The sequence below is a fragment of the Nerophis ophidion genome, linkage group LG23, assembly GCF_033978795.1.
Source record: "Nerophis ophidion isolate RoL-2023_Sa linkage group LG23, RoL_Noph_v1.0, whole genome shotgun sequence".
NCBI classification, from domain to species: domain Eukaryota; kingdom Metazoa; phylum Chordata; class Actinopteri; order Syngnathiformes; family Syngnathidae; genus Nerophis; species Nerophis ophidion.
In genome coordinates, this window is record NC_084633.1 from 22,489,481 (window position 1) to 22,511,148 (window position 21,668).

Sequence of the window (21,668 nt, forward strand, 5' to 3'; positions counted from 1 at the left end):
CTAACCATCGCATTCACCGCTAATACTCATACTTGCCAACCATCGCATTCACCGCTAATACTCATACTTGCTAACCATCGCATTCACCGCTAATACACATACTTGCTAACCATCGCATTCACCGCTAATACTCATACTTGCTAACCATCGCATTCACCGCTAATACTCATACTTGCTAACCATCGCATTCACCGCTAATACTCATACTTGCCAACCATCGTATTCACCGCTAATACTCATACTTGCCAACCATCGCATTCACCGCTAATACTCATACTTGCTAACCATCGCATTCACCGCTAATACTCATACTTGCTAACCATCGCATTCACCGCTAATACACATACTTGCTAACCATCGCATTCACCGCTAATACTCATACTTGCCAACCATCGCATTCACCGCTAATACTCATACTTGCTAACCATCGCATTCACCACTAATACTCATACTTGCTAACCATCGCATTCACCGCTAATACTCATACTTGCTAACCATCACATTCACCGCTAATACTCATACTTGCCAACCATCGCATTCACCGCTAATACTCATACTTGCTAACCATCGCATTCACCGCTAATACTCATACTTGCTAACCATCGCATTCACCGCTAATACTCATACTTGCCAACCATCGCATTCACCGCTAATACTCATACTTGCTAACCATCGCATTCACCGCTAATACTCATACTTGCTAACCATCGCATTCACCGCTAATACACATACTTGCTAACCATCGCATTCACCGCTAATACTCATACTTGCCAACCATCGCATTCACCGCTAATACTCATACTTGCTAACCATCGCATTCACCGCTAATACTCATACTTGCTAACCATCGCATTCACCGCTAATACTCATACTTGCCAACCATCGCATTCACCGCTAATACTCATACTTGCCAACCATCGCATTCACCGCTAATACTCATACTTGCCAACCATCGCATTCACCACTAATACTCATACTTGCTAACCATCGCATTCACCGCTAATACTCATACTTGCTAACCATCACATTCACCGCTAATACTCATACTTGCCAACCATCGCATTCACCGCTAATACTCATACTTGCTAACCATCGCATTCACCGCTAATACACATACTTGCTAACCATCGCATTCACCGCTAATACTCATACTTGCCAACCATCGCATTCACCGCTAATACTCATACTTGCTAACCATCGCATTCACCGCTAATACTCATACTTGCTAACCATCGCATTCACCGCTAATACTCATACTTGCTAACCATCGCATTCACCGCTAATACTCATACTTGCTAACCATCGCATTCACCGCTAATACTCATACTTGCTAACCATCGCATTCACCGCTAATACTCATACTTGCTAACCATCACATTCACCGCTAATACTCATACTTGCTAACCATCGCATTCACCGCTAATACTCATACTTGCCAACCATCGCATTCACCGCTAATACTCATACTTGCTAACCATCGCATTCACCGCTAATACTCATACTTGCTAACCATCGCATTCACCGCTAATACTCATACTTGCCAACCATCGCATTCACCGCTAATACTCATACTTGCTAACCATCGCATTCACCGCTAATACTCATACTTGCTAACCATCGCATTCACCGCTAATACTCATACTTGCCAACCATCGCATTCACCGCTAATACTCATACTTGCTAACCATCGCATTCACCGCTAATACTCATACTTGCTAACCATCGCATTCACCGCTAATACTCATACTTGCCAACCATCGCATTCACCGCTAATACTCATACTTGCTAACCATCGCATTCACCGCTAATACTCATACTTGCCAACCATCGCATTCACCGCTAATACTCATACTTGCTAACCATCGCATTCACCGCTAATACTCATACTTGCCAACCATCGCATTCACCGCTAATACTCATACTTGCTAACCATCGCATTCACCGCTAATACTCATACTTGCTAACCATCGCATTCACCGCTAATACTCATACTTGCCAACCATCGCATTCACCGCTAATACTCATACTTGCTAACCATCGCATTCACCGCTAATACTCATACTTGCTAACCATCGCATTCACCGCTAATACTCATACTTGCTAACCATCGCATTCACCGCTAATACTCATACTTGCTAACCATCGCATTCACCGCTAATACTCATACTTGCCAACCATCGCATTCACCGCTAATACTCATACTTGCCAACCATCGCATTCACCGCTAATACTCATACTTGCTAACCATCGCATTCACCGCTAATACTCATACTTGCTAACCATCGCATTCACCGCTAATACTCATACTTGCCAACCATCGCATTCACCGCCAATACTCATACTTGCTAACCATCGCATTCACCGCTAATACTCATACTTGCTAACCATCGCATTCACCGCTAATACTCATACTTGCTAACCATCGCATTCACCGCTAATACTCATACTTGCTAACCATCGCATTCACCGCTAATACTCATACTTGCTAACCATCGCATTCACCGCTAATACTCATACTTGCTAACCATCGCATTCACCGCTAATACTCATACTTGCTAACCATCGCATTCACCGCTAATACTCATACTTGCTAACCATCGCATTCACCGCTAATACTCATACTTGCCAACCATCGCATTCACCGCTAATACTCATACTTGCCAACCATCGCATTCACCGCTAATACTCATACTTGCCAACCATCGCATTCACCGCTAATACTCATACTTGCTAACCATCGCATTCACCGCTAATACTCATACTTGCTAACCATCGCATTCACCGCTAATACTCATACTTGCTAACCATCGCATTCACCGCTAATACTCATACTTGCCAACCATCGCATTCACCGCTAATACTCATACTTGCTAACCATCGCATTCACCGCTAATACTCATACTTGCTAACCATCGCATTCACCGCTAATACTCATACTTGCCAACCCTCCTAATTTTCCCGGTAGACTCCCGAAGTTCAGTGCCCCTCCCGAAAATCTCCCGGGGCAACCATTCTCCCGACTTTCTACCGATTTCCACCTGGACAACTATATTGGGGGCGTGCATTTAAGGCACTGCCTTTAGCGTTCTCTACAACCTGTCGTCACGTCCGCTTTTCCTCCATACTAACAGCGTGTCACATAATATTTGTGGCTTTTACACACACACACACGCACAAGTGAATGCAAGGCATACTTGGTCAACAGCCATACAGGTCACACTGAGGGTGGCCGTATAAACAACTTTAGCACCGTTACAAATATGCGCCACACTGTGAACCCACACCAAACAAGAATGACAAACACGTTTCGGGTGAACATCCGCACCATAACACAACAGAACAAATACCCAGAAACCCTTGCAGCACTAACTCTTCCAGGAAACTTCCAGCAAACTGACCAATAATTAACGTTTTATTCATGCATTTTCTCTTGCTACTTCAAGGCTTGAATGTTTGGTTCATTCATTATTATTTTATTTTCAAATTTATTATTAGCCTGTTGATATTTACCTCAGAAGATTGCAAATAGAAAAAAAGGCATAATATTTTTATCAAAATTTTATATGCCATTGATATTTTTTAAATTATTATTATTATTATTTGAAACTGGATTTTGCATGTCACTATAAAGTTATATAAGCCTTGCTTGTTCAATATTTAATGCAACACTTGTTTGGGTCCCTATTAAAAGGTTCATTTGTTCAACCTTGGCCCGCGGCTTTGTTCCGTTTAAAATGTTGGCCCACTCTGTGTTTGAGTTTGACACCCCTGTTCTACGACGGAAGTTACAAGCAGTTTTGTCTGTGTTTCTTCCTAGGGGGCGCTAGAGCGCAATTTTGAGTTTTGTGTTTTGGTTTTTTGATTAGATGGTAATTTGGCAAGTCCTGATGTGTGTGTCAAATTTGGTGAGTTTTGAAGCATGTTAAGGGGGTCCAATTACAGCTCAACGAGGCGGCGGTATAATAATAATAATAATAATAATAATAATAATAAAACCTTAGAAATACAGAAGGGTCCTCTGTCCCAAAGGAACATTCGGTACTTAAAAATGGAACTCAGTTGACAGTGAAAAGTCGTCGTCGCAATTGTTGGATATGACTTTAAAGCAGGGGAGTCAAACTCAAATACAGAGTGGGACAAAATGTAAAAGTGAACAAAGCTGCGGGGCCAACGTTAACAAATGAACATTTTAATAGAGACTCAAACAACATTTTACATGAATATTGAACAAGCAAGGCTTTTATCACTTTATAGTTATGTGCAAAATACAGTTTCATATAATAAATCATTAAAAAATATCAATGGCATCCATCCATCCATCCATCCATCCATCTTCCTCCGCTTATCCGAGGTCGGGTCGCGGGGGCAGCAGCCTAAGCAGGGAAGCTCAGACTTTCCTCTCCCCAGCCACTTGGTCCAGCTCTTCCCGGGGGATCCCGAGGCGTTCCCAAGCCAGCCGGGAGACATAGTCTTCCCAACGTGTCCTGGGTCTTCCCTGTGGTTTCTTACGGGTCGGACGTGCCCTAAACACCTCCCTAGGGAGGCGTTCGGGTGGCATCCTGACCAGATGCCCGAACCACCTCATCTGGCTCCTCTCCATGTGGAGATATCGACAAGCGTAACGGTGCGGCGTCTTCAGGAACACGGGCGTTGTACCGATCTGTTGTGGTGAAGAAGGAGCTGAGCCGGAAGGCAAAGCTCTCAATTTACCATTCCCATCCTCACCTATGGTCATGAACTTTGAGTCATGACCGAAAGGACAAGATCAGGCATATGAAATACAATCTAAATACAAATTTAATGCCTCTTTTCTATTTGCAGCCTTCTGAGGTAAATATCAACATCAACTTTTTTTCCACAGGCTAATAATACATTTGAAAATAAAATAACAATAATGAATGACTCAAACATTCAAGCCTTGAATTAGCAAGAGAAAGTGCATAACATAAATAAAACATGAATTATTGCTCAGTTGGCTACACTGATTTGCTTCACCACTGAATATGGAACGAGCAACGCTTATAGAACTTTATAGAGCAAAATCAAAAAACAAACAAAAAAACATCAATGGTATATTAAATAAAAATGAAATAAAAAGTGTAATGTCTCGTTTCCATTTGCAGCCTTCTGAGGTAAATATCAACATCAACTTTTTCCACAAGCTAATACATTTGAAAACATAATAACAATGAGGTGGGCGGGGTTTGGTGATAGCAGAGGTGTATATTGTAGCGTCCCGGAAGAGTTAGTGCTGCAAGGGATCCTGGGTATTTGTTCTGTTGTGTTTATGTTGTGTTACTCTGCGAATGTTCTCCCGAAATGTGTTTGTCGCTCTTGTTTGGTGTGGTTAACTTCGATTTATATCGCGCTTTTCTAAACACTCAAAGCGCTCACAGAGAAGTAGGACTCAACTGGTGTGGCTTCACAGTGTGGCGCATATTTGTAACAATGTTAAAGTTGACCAAGTATGCGTTGCATTCACATAGATGTGAGTACGAGCCGCATACATTATGTGACTGGGCCGCTTTTCGTATGGAGGAAAAGCAAACGTGACGACAGGTTGTAGAGGACGCTAAAGATAGTGCCTTAAAGGCCTGCCCCCAATATTGTTGTACAGGTGGAAATCGGGAGTAATTCGGGAGAATGGTTGCGCTGGGGAAAATCGGGAGGGTTGGCAAGTATGAGTATTAGCGGTGAATACCCGCCGCTGTATAATACCGGCGGGCCACTTCTAATGTTAATTTGATATTGCATCAAGGGCCAAATGAAATTACACGGAGAACCAAATTTGGCCCGCAAGCCAGAGTTTGACATCCATACTTTAAAGCATAACCAAGCATGCGTCAGTATAGCTCTTGTCTCGAAGAAGGTGTACTGTCACCACCTGTCACATCACACCCTGACTTATTTGGACTTTTTGCCTGTTTTCCTGTGTGTAGTCTTTTACTTCTTAGCTTGCGCTTCTATTTTGGTGAGTTTTCCTGTTTTTTGGGATATTTTCCTGCAGCAGTTTCATGTCTTCCTTTGAGCGATATTTCCCGCATCTACTTTGTTTTAGCAATAAAGAATATTTCAGTTGTTTTTATTCTTCTTTGTGGGGACATTGTTGATCGTCATGTCATGTTCGGATGTACTTTGTCTTTGCTTCACAGTAAGTCTTTGCTGTCGTCCAGCATTCTGTTTTTTTGTTTACTTTGTAGCCGGTTCACTTTTAATTTGGTTCTGCATAGCCTTTCCCGAAGCTTCAATGCCTTTTTCTTAGGGGCGCTCACCTTTTGTTTATTTTTGGTTTAAAAAGGCTTAGTGGCCACATGCTTGGACAGCACCTTTTAGCTCTTATTTCCAAAATTGTGTACACTACTGAATTGGGGTTTTATGGCCACGTATGTGGACACTTATGTCAGAAGAGTATAACACAATGGAATTTGGAAAATAAAAGTGTATAAATAAGAATTAGCATGTTACTAAAAATGAAGTACACGTTTGTGTACTTATGGACTAAGTACATCATATAAAAAGATGATACTTAGTTTTTTATTCTAATTGAGGTCCAATAAGCTCAAATATTAAAGAGAAATAAAAAAAAAACATGGAAACAAACAGCTTGGCCCTTAAAAGGTTAAGCATTAGATACCTTTTTACCTTCATTCTGCCTGATCTATGATATTTGATTAGTATTAGAAGGCAAGGCAACTTTATTTATATAGCATGTTTACAACAATTTTACAATTGGACCAAAGTGCTTTACAGGTTAAAAAGCATTGAGAAAAAAATAAAATAAAATTAAAAAAATTATTCCCGCAGGCCCCACGGGCGCCTGCTGCTGTTTTGGCACTAGAACTGTTTTTGATGGGGTCCCAGTGAAGCAAGCAAGCGAGAAAGTAGAAGACTACTCGATGTAAACATAGGGACTCAAAGTAATAATAATAATAATAGATTTTTTTGTAAAAAAGCACTTTACGTTGAGCAAACAACCTCAAAGTGCCACAGTGTAAAACAATTGTAATAATAATAATCATGAAAATAAATAAAATATAAAATAGCTAGAACCAGCATGCATGTCTATAAAAAGGCTTTTAAAAAAAGATGGGTTTTTAAGCGTTTTTTAAAAGCCTTCACAGTCTGAGGTGCCCTCAGGTGGTCAGGGAGAGCGTTCCACAGACTAGGAGCAGCAGAGCCAAAAGCCCGGTCTCCCATTGTTTGTAGTGATCACAACACTACTATAAATAGTTTGTTTCAGCGCTAATAACAAAATCTTTATAACATGGTTAATATTCACATCACGAAATATAAATGGAGTATTGTTGGCCCTTTTTTAATGCTCATTTATTGGATGTTATGTGCGAAATAGGAGTTCCCATTAAGGCAACACTGCAAGTGGACTCTTATTTACTTGTTAGAATGCATTCAAAGAAAGAGATCCATCCCTGGTCATGTCGTTCATGATTCTGAATTGGCAAAATAAAAATAAAAAAAAAGTGCAGTTTGGTTCAAATACTTTTCTGCCGTGAGATGTTATATCAGGCTGCAGAATACAACCTTTTATCCTAATAAAACATGTCTTTAATAAAACATGTCTAACACAAATGACTTTGTACCAATGAATACTTGAGGGAATATCGATATTGCTACGAGTATCGATACAACCTTAATGATATGCATCGCTACTCAGTGTTGGCGCTAGGAATTTTCAAAATGGGGTCCCGGGGACCCCATCAAGTCGTAAAAATGGGCTCCCACTTTTTTTGTAAGCGTTTTGAAAACATGATTAATGTATGCATTTAAGGGGAACATTATCAGCAGACCTATGTAAGCGTCAATATATACCTTGATGGTGCAGGAAAAAGACCATATGTTTTTTTAACCGATTTCCGAACTCTAAATGGGTGAATTTTGGCAAATTAAACGCCTTTCTGTTTAATGCTCTGGTGGCGATGACGTCAGAACGTGACGTCGCCGAGGTAACACACCCACCATTTTCATTTTCACATTACAAACACCGGGTCTCAGCTCTGTTATTTTACGTTTTTTTGACTATTTTGTGGAACCTTGGAGACATCATGCCTGGTGGGTGTGTTGTCGGAGGGTGTAACAACACTAACAGGGAGGGATTCAAGTTGCACCACTGGCAAGAAATCTGCCGCCAGACCCCCATTGAATGTACCAGAGTGTCTCCACATTTGACCGGCGATGCTAAGACAGACATGGCACAGAGATGTATGGATAACCTGCAGATGCATTTGCAACCATTAAGTCAACCAAATCACAAAGGTGAGTTTTGTTGATGTTGACTGCCAGCTAATCGATGCTAACATGCTACGCTAATTGACGCTAACACGCTATTTACCGGCGGTGCTAAAGCAGACATGGCACAGAGATGTATGGATAACCTGTAGATGCATTTGCAACTATATTACGTTTCCTTCCACCCACATTTAATGCGAAACAAACACTTACCAATTGACGGATTTAAGTTGCTCCAGTGTCAAAAGATGCGAGAGTCCTGATCGTTTGGTCCGCACATTTTACCGGCGATGCTAACGCAGCTATTCGGCCATGCTATGGCTATGAATAGCGTCAATAGCTATTCGCTCAATAGCTTCAGTTTCTTCTTCAATATTTTCATACTCCAACCATCTGTTTCAATACATGCGTAATCTGTTGAATCGCTGAAATCCGAGTTTGAATCCGAGCTAATGTCACTATATCTTGCTGTGGTATTCCCATTGTTTGTTTACATTGGCAGCACTGTGTGACGTCACAGGGAAATGGCCAGTGTCTTCGCAGAGAGTCGAAAATAAGGCACTTTAAAGCTTTATTTAGGGATATTCCGAGACCGGTAACATTTTTTTAAAAAAATTTAAAAATACAACAAGCCACTGGGAACTGATTTTTATTGTTTTTAACCCTTTTGAAATTGTGATAATGTTCCCCTTTAACCCAGGGGTCCCCAAACTTATTTGAACCGGGGGGCCACGTTAGGTTAAACAAATTTGGCCAGGGGCCGGGCTATATATATATATATATATATATATGTATGTATATATATATATATATATATATATATATATATGTATGTATATATATATATATAAGTATGTATATATATATATATATATATATATATATACACATTGCTCCCCTCACCTCCGCGTGTGCGACAATCATTGATACTTTAACTTTATAAATATAAAATCAGTCTCATTGCAGATTAGACAAACTGCCTTTTCCTTTCACCGAACAAAAAAAAGTTGTATGTCCACTGGGGCGGCATAGCTCGGTTGGTAGAGCGGCCGTGTCAGCAACTTGAGGGTTGCAGGTTCGATTCCCGCTTCCGCCATCCTAGTCACTGCCGTTGTGTCCTTGGGCAAGACACTTTACCCACCTGCTCCCAGTGCCACCCACACTGCTTTAAATGGAACTTAGATATTGGCTTTCACTATGTAAAGCGCTTTGAGTCACTAGAGAAAAGCGCTATATAAATATAATTCACTTCACTGTTTAAAAACTCTACATTCGCAGTCTACTTTTGAAATGTTTCCCTGGTGCACTAATTGACGGAGCGTGATGACATCACGTTGATGTGAAAATGCATTTTTAAACAGCAGCTAGGAAACCCCAAGAGTAAGACGCAGTAGAAAATGGATGGATGGATGTGCTAGAAAAGACAGATTAAAAGAAAATATGTCCTTTTAAAAAATGTTTTTATTTTTATATTTAAAAATTTTTTTTCCCAGTGGACTACCCGCGGGCTGGATTTCGGGGAGCCCTGCATTAACTTATCACATTCTATATTTAAGTTTAAATTAAAAAAAGGAACATTTAAATTCAGTTATAAACTCTTTCCTTCATGATCTAAATTTTACTGCTATTTTATTGCAATTTTTCAGAATGTGTTTGTCCTTGTCTAACTTAGGGCCAATAATAGAACAATCTGAAGTTGTCGGTTTTTAATGCCATGATTTTTAAATTTGCACAGATTTCCTCCATGCGGCCCCTGAGATAAAATGATTGACACCCTTGGTATAAAATGTAGTTTTACCAACCTGGATGTGCAATATTATTGATGGACGACATCACTGGCTGGGGACATGTAGCCAGTATTCAATATGTTCATCGGGGGCAGGATTGGAGTTTAGATCAGGGGTCACCAACACCAGGTCGCCCGTAAGGACCAGATGAGTCACCCACTGGCCTGTTCTAAAAATAGCTCAAATAGCAGCACTTACCAGTGAGCTGCCTCTATTTTTTAAATTGTATTTATTTACTAGCAAGCTGGTCTCGCTTTGCTGGACATTAATTCTAAGACAAAACTCATAGAATTTGAAAATCCAAGAAAATATTTGAAAGACTTGGTCTTCACTTGTTTAAATAAATTCATTTTTTTACTTTGCTTCCAACTTTCAGAAAAACAATTTTAGAGAAAAAAAATACCTTAAAAATGATTTTATAAACATACCTTTTAAATTCCTTCCTCTTCTTTCCTGACAATTCAAATCAATGTTCAAGTATTTTTATATTTTATTTAAAAAAAATAAATTTTAATTTGTTCATTTTAGCTTGTTTTTTCGACGAAGCATATTTGTGAAATATTTCAAACTTATGATTGAAATTCAAAAAAATGTGGCGTATCTTGAAAATCTGTAGAATCAAATTTAAATCTTCAAAGTCTTTTGAATTTCTTTTTAAATTTTTGTTCTGACAAATCTAGAATTGATTTGTCTTGGTTTGAAATATAGCTTGGTTTCATTTGTTGTATATTCTAACAAAGTGCAGATTAGATTTTAACCTATTTAAAACGTCATCAAAATTCTAAAATTAAACCTTAATCAGGAAAAGTTGATGTTCCATAAATCTTTCGAAAATATTTGAATCAGCTAGTTTTTCCTCTTACTTTTTTTCGGTTGAAATTTGAATTTTAAAGTGTCAAAATTGAAGATAAACTGTTTCATACATTTTTGTGTCTTTTCTCTTTTAAACCGTTCAATTAAGTTTTTTTCACCTTTTATTTTCTACAAAAAAAACTGTAAAAGGGAAAAAAAAAAAGACAGAATGGACAGAAATACCCATTTTTTTTTTTAAATAGTTTTATTTATTAAAGGTAAATTGACTAAATTGGCTATTTATTTAAGTGTGTATCAAACTGGTAGCCCTTGGCATTAATCAGTACCCAAGAAGTAGCTCTTGGTTTCAAAAAGGTTGCTGACCCCTGGTTTAGATAATACAGTTTCACCAGTTTAGTCATCATTTTTGCGCTTAAGAAACTTCTATGGCTTTAGTTCTGGACTTCTGTTTAGGAGAAAGCACCATTACTGCTGCTGCTGGTGGAAAAGTGTACTACACCTGAGTACCACAGCTGTAAAACATGTTTTGGTGACCCTCTGGGCCATTTATAACATTTGTACTGATAGTGGTTTTAACGATAAATGAAAATGCTACCATTGTGTTTTACGGAAAAAGTTGCCGGAATTTTTGTTTTTACAGCATTATAATAATGGAAAAACAGTACAAATTCTGCCAAGTTAGCTACACTTCACAAATAAGCATCAAATATTGAAAATATGATTTTAATAGGTTAAAGAATGATACATTGAGTGGCATTTACCAAGTCAGTGGAAGGTGAACATTCGGACTGTAGCTATCTCTGCTGAACTTGGACCTGCCTTGCGTGTAGTGTCCTCTATACTGGCTGATATAGCTGGAAGGCGGCGAGGCACGAGATCCACCGACTTCCCGGGTTGAGAGTTGCACCTTTTGCCAAGAGGGAACCCGTCGGTGATCTGTTGGAAAGCCAACGGGCCAGCCCATCGATGCTGGGTAAGAAGGCAGCTGGCCTCTGTGGGCTGATGTTTGCTGGAAGTCTTCTTGAGGGAACTGAAAGATTCTCTCAAAGTCCATCTTCACGTGGCCAGCTTGACGCTCCTTGTTAGAGTTGGTAAAACCGTTGCTCGCAGGCTGATAAGCGGACGGTTGTCGTCGGTCACTGTCTTGAGGGCCGCTTGGCTTGGACCCAAGAGAGTGATCCGGTGGACTCACGCCATGGTGTTGCTCCGGGACCTCAGCACCGGGACCAAGCCCGTTAAGTGCTTGACTTTGGGAACTTTCTCCCCAGAGGGGCAGTTGGTCGTAGTCCAGTTGTAGATCCTCCCATTCGTCTGGCTCATCCAATGTCGAATCGTCGGAATCTTCTAGGTTGCTTGAGACGGGACTGATTCGATAGCTGTGACCTAGAAGTATGTATATTTTATTTAGAACACATGAAATACAACAATTCGATTAAAACCAAAATGATATACATACAAGACCATTAACTAAAATATTTACGTAAGTTTTGAAATAAATCTTTAAAGTTTCAACACAGTCAAGATCAGAGGAACTGGTGTAAGTTGTTCCAGCGTCTGGGCGCTATAGCATGGAAGGCCAGGTCTCCACGGGTTTTAAAAAACAAGAACAGTTTTGGGGATCTTTAGAAGATCGGAATCTAGGTTGCTTGAGACCGGACTGATTCGATAGCTGTAACCTAGAAGTACATTTTATTTATAAAGAGCTGTACAAAACATACATGAAGATAGATAAAAAAGGTGATTAAATATTAAATAAGGTCCATTAACTAAAAGAAAAGTTTTCAAATGTTCCTTGAAAGTTTCAACAGTCAAGATCACAGAGGGACTGGTGCAAGGTGTTCCAGAGTCTGGGATCTGTAGCCTGGAATGCCAGGTCTCCACAGGTTTTAAAAAACAAGAACAGTTTTGGGGATCTTTAGAAGACCCTGGCTTGAATACCAGAATCTTCAAGGTTGCTTGAGACAGGACTGATTTGATAGCTGTGACCTAGAAGTACATTTTATTTATAAAGTGCTGAACACACGTGAAGTAAAACATTCAATTAAAACAGAGATGATTACAAATGAGATAAGGTCCATTAACTAAAAGCTTTACTAAAAGAGAATTTTTCAAGTGTTTCACAGAGGGACTGGTTTAAGTTGTTCAAGTCTGGGAGCTATAGCCTGGAATACCAGGTCTCCACAGGTTTAAAACCAGTTTTATAAGAACCTGGCCTGAAGACAGGAGGTTGTGCCCTGAAGACTAGGGGCCTAAAAGTCTCATGTGCTGAGGGGCCTCAAAGTCTCATGTGCTGAGGGGCCTAAAAGTCTCATGTGCTGAGGGGCCTAAAAGTCTCATGTGCTGAGGGGCCTAAAAGTCTCATGTGCTGAGGGGCCTAAAAGTCACATGTGGTGAGGGGCCTAAAAGTCTCATGTGCTGAGGGGCCTAAAAGTCTCACGTGCTGAGGGGCCTAAAAGTCACGTGCTGAGGGGCCTAAAAGTCACGTGCTGAGGGGCCTAAAAGTCTCATGTGCTGAGGGGCCTAAAAGTCTCATGTGCTGAGGGGCCTAAAAGTCTCATGTGCTGAGGGGCCTAAAAGTCTCATGTGCTGAGGGGCCTAAAAGTCTCATGTGCTGAGGGGCCTAAAAGTCTCATGTGCTGAGGGGCCTAAAAGTCTCATGTGCTGAGGGGCCTAAAAGTCTCATGAGGTGAGGGGCCTAAAAGTCTCATGAGGTGAGGGGCCCCACCATGCAAGGCACAGAAAATCAGGACTAAAATCTTAAACTGAAGCAGAATTGAACTGGAAGCCAATAAAGACTTGCTAAAACGGTGGTGGTGTGGAGAGTTCTGGGTCTGGCAGCCGTGTTTTGTACAGTCTGAAGTCTCTTGAGCGTAGTCTTTGAGTGAAAAGAGAATTGAAAGTCAATGTGAGGCGAAATTCCAGAACAAATTAGAAATATTTCTGAGATGATTAACAGTTTTTGGTGAGTTGACCACAGAGACATGACTGAGCCAACACAAGTCCAAGGATTCTGAGGCTGCTTTTAACAGATGCACCCAGAGAACCAAGGGAGTTCTTTTTATTATCAGCTTGAATTTCTGGAAGTTAGGACAACCAGTTTTTGATAGGCACTCTAGGTCAGGGGTCAGCAACCTTTTTGAAAGCAAGAACTACTTCTTGGGTACTGATTCATGCCAAGGGCTACCAGTTTGATACACACTTCAATAAATTGCCAGAAATAGCCAATTTGCTCTATTTACCTTTAATAAATAAATTATATATATCTATATAAATAAAAAACGGGTATTTCTGTCAGTCATACATTTTTTTCCCTTCTACGGAAGGTTTTTTTGTAGAGAATAAATGAAAAAAAAACAAATGAACAGTTTAAAAGAGGAAAAAAAAAATATTTTTGAAACAGTTTCTTCAATTTTGACTAAAATTCAACTGAAAAAAAATGGAGAAAAACTAGCTAATTTGAATCTTTTTGAAAAAATTTAAAAAATAATTTATGGAACATTAGTAATCTGTCCTGATTAAGATTAATTTTAGAATTTTGATGACGTGTTTTAAATAGGTTAAAATCCAATCTGCACTTTGTTAGAATATATAACAAATTGGACCAAGCTATATTTCTAACAAAGACAAATCATTATTTCTTCTAGATTTTCCAGAACAAAAATTTTAAAAGAAATTCAAAAGGATTTGAAATAAGATTTAAATTTGATTCTACAGATTTTTTAAAATTTGCCAGAATAATTTTTTTGAATTTTAATCATAATAAGTTTGAATAAATATTTCACAAATATTCGTCAAAAAAACAGAAGCTAAAATGAAGAATTAAATTAAAATGAAGTATTCTTTACAATAAAAAAAAAATACTTGAACATTGATTTAAATTGTCAGGAAAGAGGAAGGAATTAAAAAAAAGAAAGTGTTTTAAAAATCCTAAAATCATTTTTAAGGTTGGATTTTTTCCTCTAAAATTGTCTGAAGTGAAGTGAATTATATTTATATAGCGCTTTTCTCAAGTGACTCAAAGCGCTTTACATAGTGAAACCCAATATCTAAGTTACATTTAAAGCAGTGTGGGTGGCACTGGGAGCAGGTGGGTAAAGTGTCTTGCCCAAGGACACAACGGCAGTGACTAGGATGGCACAAGCGGGAATCGAACCTGCAACCCTCAAGTTGCTGGCACGGCCACTCTACCAACCGAGCTATGCCGACTTGGTCTGAAAGTTATAAGCCAAGTAAAATAAATACAATTTATTTAAACAAGTGAAGACCAAGTCTTTAAAATGTTTTACTTGGACTTTCAAATTCTATTTGAGTTTTGTCTCTCTTAGAATTAAAAATGTCCAGCAAAGCGAGACCAGCTTGCTAGTAAATAAATACAATTTAAAAAATAGAGGCAGCTCACTGGTAAGTGCTGCTATTTGAGCTATTTTTAGAACAGGCCAGCGGGCGACTCATCTGGTCCTTACGGGCGACCCCTGATCTAAGAACTCAAAAAGTGAATCGTTGAAGGAACTAACAGTAGAATATCTGCATAGAAGTGATAAACATTTTTAAAACTGCTGATCAACCAACCCCTGAGATACAACAAAAATAAAGCGGCCCCAGAACAGAACCCAGGTTGGACACATTGGACATTACACCGCCCCTAAAACAGGTCAACACATACCTTTTTCTTTCACCGGCATAGCAACACCGTCACCGGAGAGCAAGAGACAAACCCAGTAGGCCCTGGGAGAGGTGGAGAGCAACACACCTGTTGGTAGCAATGACAGGAAGTGCAGAGACAGGTATGCTGGCTGTCAAACATACCAGACAAGAGTTGCAAGGATCATGGCGGACTGCCGAGTGTTCCTCAGAGGAGATCCCTGCAAAAGTGACACAGCCTGCACTCCCCAATGCTGCCTCACCTGCTCCTTAAAGGGCCGCTAACGAGGCGCACCTGTGACCCATCAGCCAAGCAGGACTTACCTTTCACACAGGTGGGCCTCACCTCTTGGGAAATCTTTAACAGCGTGTCCAAACTTTTTCCACTGAGGGAAAATTTGAAAGCAAGCGGGGGCCATTTTCATATTTTTCATTTTCAAACCATAACAAAATATATGAATTTTTAATATTGATTTTCTCTTTAGGGGCTCTCAGTTATTAAAATGTTGAAAATAAGTGACATTTTTATTATTATTTTTTATTTAATGCTTACAGTAAATCTCTGGGGCGGTATAGCTCGGTTGGTAGAGTGGCCGTGTCAGCAACTTGGGGGTTGCAGGTTCGATTCCCGCTTCCGCCATCCTAGTCACTGCCGTTGTGTCCTTGGGCAAGACACTTTACCCACCTGCTCCCAGTGCCACCCACACTGCTTTAAATGGAACTTAGATATTGGCTTTCACTATGTAAAGCGCTTTGAGTCACTAGAGAAAAGCGCTATATAAATATAATTCACTTCACTTCACTCTATATGTCAACTAAAAAAAAAAAAAAGGTTTTATGGCTTTTCTGTCAAAAACATCTTTGTTTTTTTTAACAGTAAAACTGAAATATGCAGTATTTAGTAATTAAAGCCCTAGAACAGGGGTAGGGAACCTATGGTTCTAGAACAGGGGTAGGGAACCTATGGTTCTAGAACAGGGGTAGGGAACCTATGGTTCTAGAACAGGGGTAGGGAACCTATGGCTCTAGAGCCAGATGTGGCTCTTTTGATGACTGCATCTGGCTCTCAGGTAAATCTGAGCTGACATTGCTTAACACGATAATGAATAATTCCACTTGTAATCACAGTGTTAAAAATAACGTTAAAAATATCAAAATGCACATGCATTTGAATCCATCCATCCTTTTTCTACCGCACCTGTTCAAGAAGTTGCCTTAAGGGTAAGAAATAATTGATTTATGGTTGGTTAGTGTAGGGCTAGCCTCTTGGGGTTATTCAACAAGGCCCAGGTGGGCCATTTACACACCTGTCGCTGATTTCCAGCCCGGTCCTGGCAACACCCCGCTTCGCTGCAGACCCGCAGGCCACGCCCCCTCCTAAGTTAGCTTCAGAATAACAACGTTATTACAAAGAACAAGAGACCTATTATACTCTAGAAATGTTGGTCTTACTTGAAAATGTACACTTTTAGTTGTGTTCGGTGTTAAAAATATATTATACGGCTCTTACGGAAATACATTTTAAAATATTTGCCTTCTTGGCTCTCTCAGCTATGAAGGTTCCTGACCCCTGTTCAAGAAGATCAATAATGCAGGACACCATTGATTTGAATGATTGATTATTTCTGAGTAATCACAGTGAAAAGATATATAAAATACCACTAAATATATTTGGGATCCAAAAGGTGCCCCACTCATAAAGTGATACATTTTTATTAGGGTTTTTTTTTTACTTTTAACACTTAAGTTACGAGATCAACTTCAGATATACCTGTCGATTTTACGTTTGAACTATTATTTTGTTTGTTTTATGCTCTTTTGTCAAAGAAAACTTTGTTTTTATATGGCAACTGCACAATATGTGCAATATTTAGCAAATAAAACATTTTGAAGTGAAAATTTGGAACTAATCATTTGAAAATAATTCATTATAACATGGATTTTTTTTGTCATTATTTTTTTGTTTTGAGCAATGGTAAAAAAATAAAACATAAATAATTGATTGATTGATACTTGTATTAGTAGATTGCACAGTACAGTACATATTCCCTACAATTGAGCACTAAATGGTAACACCCCAATAAGTTTGTCAACATGTTTAATCAATTTGTGGTAAAGATGGTTTTTACTTAGTAAAATAAAGACAAAAGGAAAAAAAACAGCCTGCATGGCAGCTTTGTGTCAACATTGCAACTTTTTCTCCTTCGATTTCACCTCATTCCAACATTTTTAATGTGAAGTGAAGTGAAGTGAATTATATTTATATAGCGCTTTTCTCCAGTGACTCAAAGCGCTTTACATAGTGAAAGCCAATATCTAAGTTCCATTTAAAGCAGTGTGGGTGGCACTGGGAGCAGGTGGGTAAAGTGTCTTGCCCAAGGACACAACGGCAGTGACTAGGATAGTGGAAGCGGGAATCGAACCTGCAACCCTCAAGTTGCTGGCACGGCCACTCTACCAACCGAGCTATACCGGTTCTTTTCTACTTTTGCAATAGCATTTCCAGAATGTGTGGGGGCTGCACTTTGGACACCCCTCAACTACATAAATACAATTGCTAATTGTAATGCATTTTTATTTTTTTGTTGAGGGAAATTTGAGCAGAGCTGAGGCAATGAATTAAAATGAACTGGAAGTTTAGGATCACTCTCCACAATATTTTTTTTGTAAATAATTTAAACATAATTTCGGGGGGGAATTTCCTGCCCAAAACAGACTTAAATAAGCAGTAAAAGGCGATGATTCATTATTTTCAAGATCCTTTTGACACTTTGTTCCATAAAAAGTTAAGCTGGAGAATTTTGGAAATATTTCAGTTTGTGTGTGTTTGATTATTTATTAAATTTATAGGACAATTGGTAGAGCATGTTGACAATATTTTGTTTGTGGTTTTATCAAATATGATTTAAAATATGATAATAAATAACGAGACTCATAAACTACAAGACATTTTTTTTGTCATTGGCCTAAAAAAATTAATTTTAGAAGTGTACTATTTTGTAATTTGTTTAAATATTATATGAAATTATAATAATATAAGGCTAACAATAATATCAATAGCAGTAAAATTATTCATAGCAATATTTAAAATAGAATTAAACAAGTATAGAATATAATCAAATAGATTGTAAGGCTATGTAAATTATATATTGTGGGGCGGCATAGCTCGGTTGGTAGAGTGGCCGTGCCAGCAACTTGAGGGTTGCAGGTTCGATTCCCGCTTCCGCCATCCCAGTCACTGCCGTTGTGTCCTTGGGCAAGACACTTTACCCACCTGCTCCCAGTGCCACCCACACTGCTTTATATGTAACTTAAATATTGGCTTTCACTATGTAAAGCACTTTGAGTCACTAGAGAAAAGCGCTATATAAATATAATTCACTTCACTTCACATATTGTGGAATTTACAAAAAAAAAAAACTATAGATGATATAAACACCTCTGTGATGAGAAAAACAATAATCTGTTAGTTTTTATAATATATTATTTAAAATATGATAATAAATAATGATACACATTAAATGTACAATAAAATACAATATATATTTTTGTGTCATTGCCCTAAAAAAACAAAATTCATAAGTGTATTATTTTATAATTTATGATAATATAAGGCTAACATAATATAAGGCTTATTTTATAATTTATTTATGTTTTAAAAGAAATGATAATATAAGGCTAACAGTGAAATTATTAACAGCAATAAATCAAATAGACTCAAACAAGTATATGATAAAATCAAATAGAATGTAAAGCTATGTCAATTAGATTGTGGAATTTACAAAAAAAATAACTATAGATGATATAAACAACTTTGTAATGAGAAAAACAATCATTTGTTGTATTGAAGCCCAGTCAAACAGCAATGAGACCTTTGCAAGGCTAACTAGTTTAAGTTGCTCTCCTCTACCTTATTGATGGCAGGAAGTTTAAGTTGCTCTCCTCTACCTTATTGATGGCAGGAAGTTTAAGTTGCTCTCCTCTACCTTATTGATGGCAGGAAGTTTAAGTTGCTCTCCTCTACCTTATTAATGGCAGGAAGTTTAAGTTGCTCTCCTCTACCTTATTGATGGCAGGAAGGGACGAAACTTCTCAGACCCCGACAAGGTTATCCAGGGTAAATCCCACCTAACCTTATCCGTGTCCACACACATGTTTATTGGGATAAGGTAAACATCTGTTCAGTATTTCAACATCAAAGTGTGTGATTGTGAGGCATTAAAAGCCACAAAATGCAAAGGGTCCATCAGACCCACAAACGCTGGCTGAGTAACAACAATATGAACGTCGCACGGAAAATTCCTCCGCCAGTTTCTGCATTCCACAGGGATTCTTCTTTTGTGTTTGTGCACCCGCGGTTCCCACACAAGGTTGCAACATCGTTTGTCAACACTGTCTGCTCTCTAGTTCTCGCACATTTGACCCCTATCCCAATAAACATCTGTTCAGTATTTTAACATAAAAGTGTTGGATTTTGAGGCATTAAAAGCCACAAAATGCAAGGGGTCCATCAGACCCACAAATGCTGGCTGAGTAACAACAATATGAACATTACACAAGGGTTCATTTTCCACTGAATTTGTTCAAATGCTGTGTATTATTTCTGGGACTATGCAGTTGTAGAACTGTGCAGTTTTGCTACTCATACTAGATCAGGGGTCACCAACCTGCGGGCACCAGGTCGCCCGTAAGGACCAGATGAGTCGCCCGCTGGCCTGTTCTAAAAAGAGCAGCACTTACCAGTGAGCTGCCTCTATTTTTTAAATTGTATTTATTTACTAGCAAGCTGGTCTCGCTTTGCTGGACATTTTTAATTCTAAGAGAGACAAAACTCAAATAGAATTTGAAAATATTTTAAAGACTTGGTCTTCACTTGTTTAAATAAATTTGTTTTTTTTTGTACTTTGCTTCTTATAACTTTCAGAAAGACAATTTTAGAGAAAAAATACAACCTTAAAAAGGATTTTAGGATTTTTAAACACATATACCTTTTTACCTTTTAAATTCCTTCCTCTTCTTTCCTGACAATTTAAATTAATGTTCAAGTATTTTAAAAAAATTTTTATTGTAAAGAATAATAAATACATTTTAATTTAATTCTTCATTTTAGCTTCTGTTTTTCGACAAAGAATATTTGTGAAATATTTCTTCAAATTTATTATGATTAAAATAAAAAAAAATATTTGTCTTTGTTAGAAATATAGTTTGGTCCAATTTGTTATATATTCTAACAAAGTGCAGATTGGATTTTAACCTATTTAAAACATGTCATCAAAATTCTAAAATTAATCTTAATCTGGAAAAATGACTAATGATGTTCCATAAATTCTTTTTAGAATTATTTCAAAAAGATTCAAATTAGTTAGTTTTTCTTTTCTTTTTTCAGTTGAATTTTGAATTTTAAAGAGTCGAAATATATGTATAAAAATATTCATTTGTTTTTATATATATTTATTGTGAGAAATCATTAAGATGATCAGTTTCCACAAAGATAAATATCATGAATTATTAATTATAACATAGAGTTAAAAGTAAATTGAGCAAATTGTCTATTTATTGAAGTGTGTATCAAACTGGTAGCCCTTGGCATGAATCAGTAGCCAATAAGTAGCTCTTGCTTTCAAAAAGGTTGCTGACCCCTGCTGTAGAGCAACTATCACTATTTGAGCCCCCAAACTCTCCAGGGAGATGTTAATTCATGCTTTTCTTTGGTCCAAGAGGTGTTGGGCTTGTGTTTCATTCAGGAAAATCATTGTTTGTGGTCGTCTCCAAACGCAGCGCCCCCTGCTGCCGAGCAAGTGGCGGCAGGCGTATTGAGGCCTTCACTTGGCCGCTCGATAAGATCACTTTAGAAAGCACGGACTCTCCAATTTCTCCATACTATAGAGGATTTATTTTTCATTATTGGCTGGGGACATTGCAGACAATCAATTTCCAGGAACGCTTGGCTTCTCACTTCCTCATCAGCGTTGGAACAATTACAGCAGTTGTGATGGTGGACTTTTTTATTTTATTGATTCAGTCTGAATGAGTGTTTCTGCTAGCGTCCATCCAAATATTTTATGCAGAAAGGAACCTTTTTAGAGTGTAGTGACATGAGTGACAGTTCTGCAGTTGGTGCAGGATATCTATATATATATATATATATATATGTATATATATATATATATATATATTAGGGCT

General features: G+C 38.4%; 2 protein-coding genes across 2 annotated transcripts in view; one reads left to right on the forward strand and one right to left on the reverse strand.

Moving 5' to 3' along the window:
- LOC133541716 (protein kinase C beta type-like) overlaps positions 1 to 21,668 on the forward strand; it is a 67,188-nt gene that overhangs the window by 3,972 nt on the left and 41,548 nt on the right. The gene's annotated exons all lie outside the window — the stretch shown is intronic.
- LOC133541714 (uncharacterized) lies at positions 11,552 to 15,763 on the reverse strand. Its single transcript, XM_061885273.1, has 3 exons — positions 15,651 to 15,763; positions 15,508 to 15,569; positions 11,552 to 12,227 (listed from the first exon to the last, which is right to left on the reverse strand). The coding sequence occupies exons 1-3, from the start codon at positions 15,671 to 15,673 to the stop codon at positions 11,602 to 11,604; spliced, it is 711 nt and encodes a 236-aa protein (XP_061741257.1). The 5' UTR covers positions 15,674 to 15,763; the 3' UTR covers positions 11,552 to 11,601.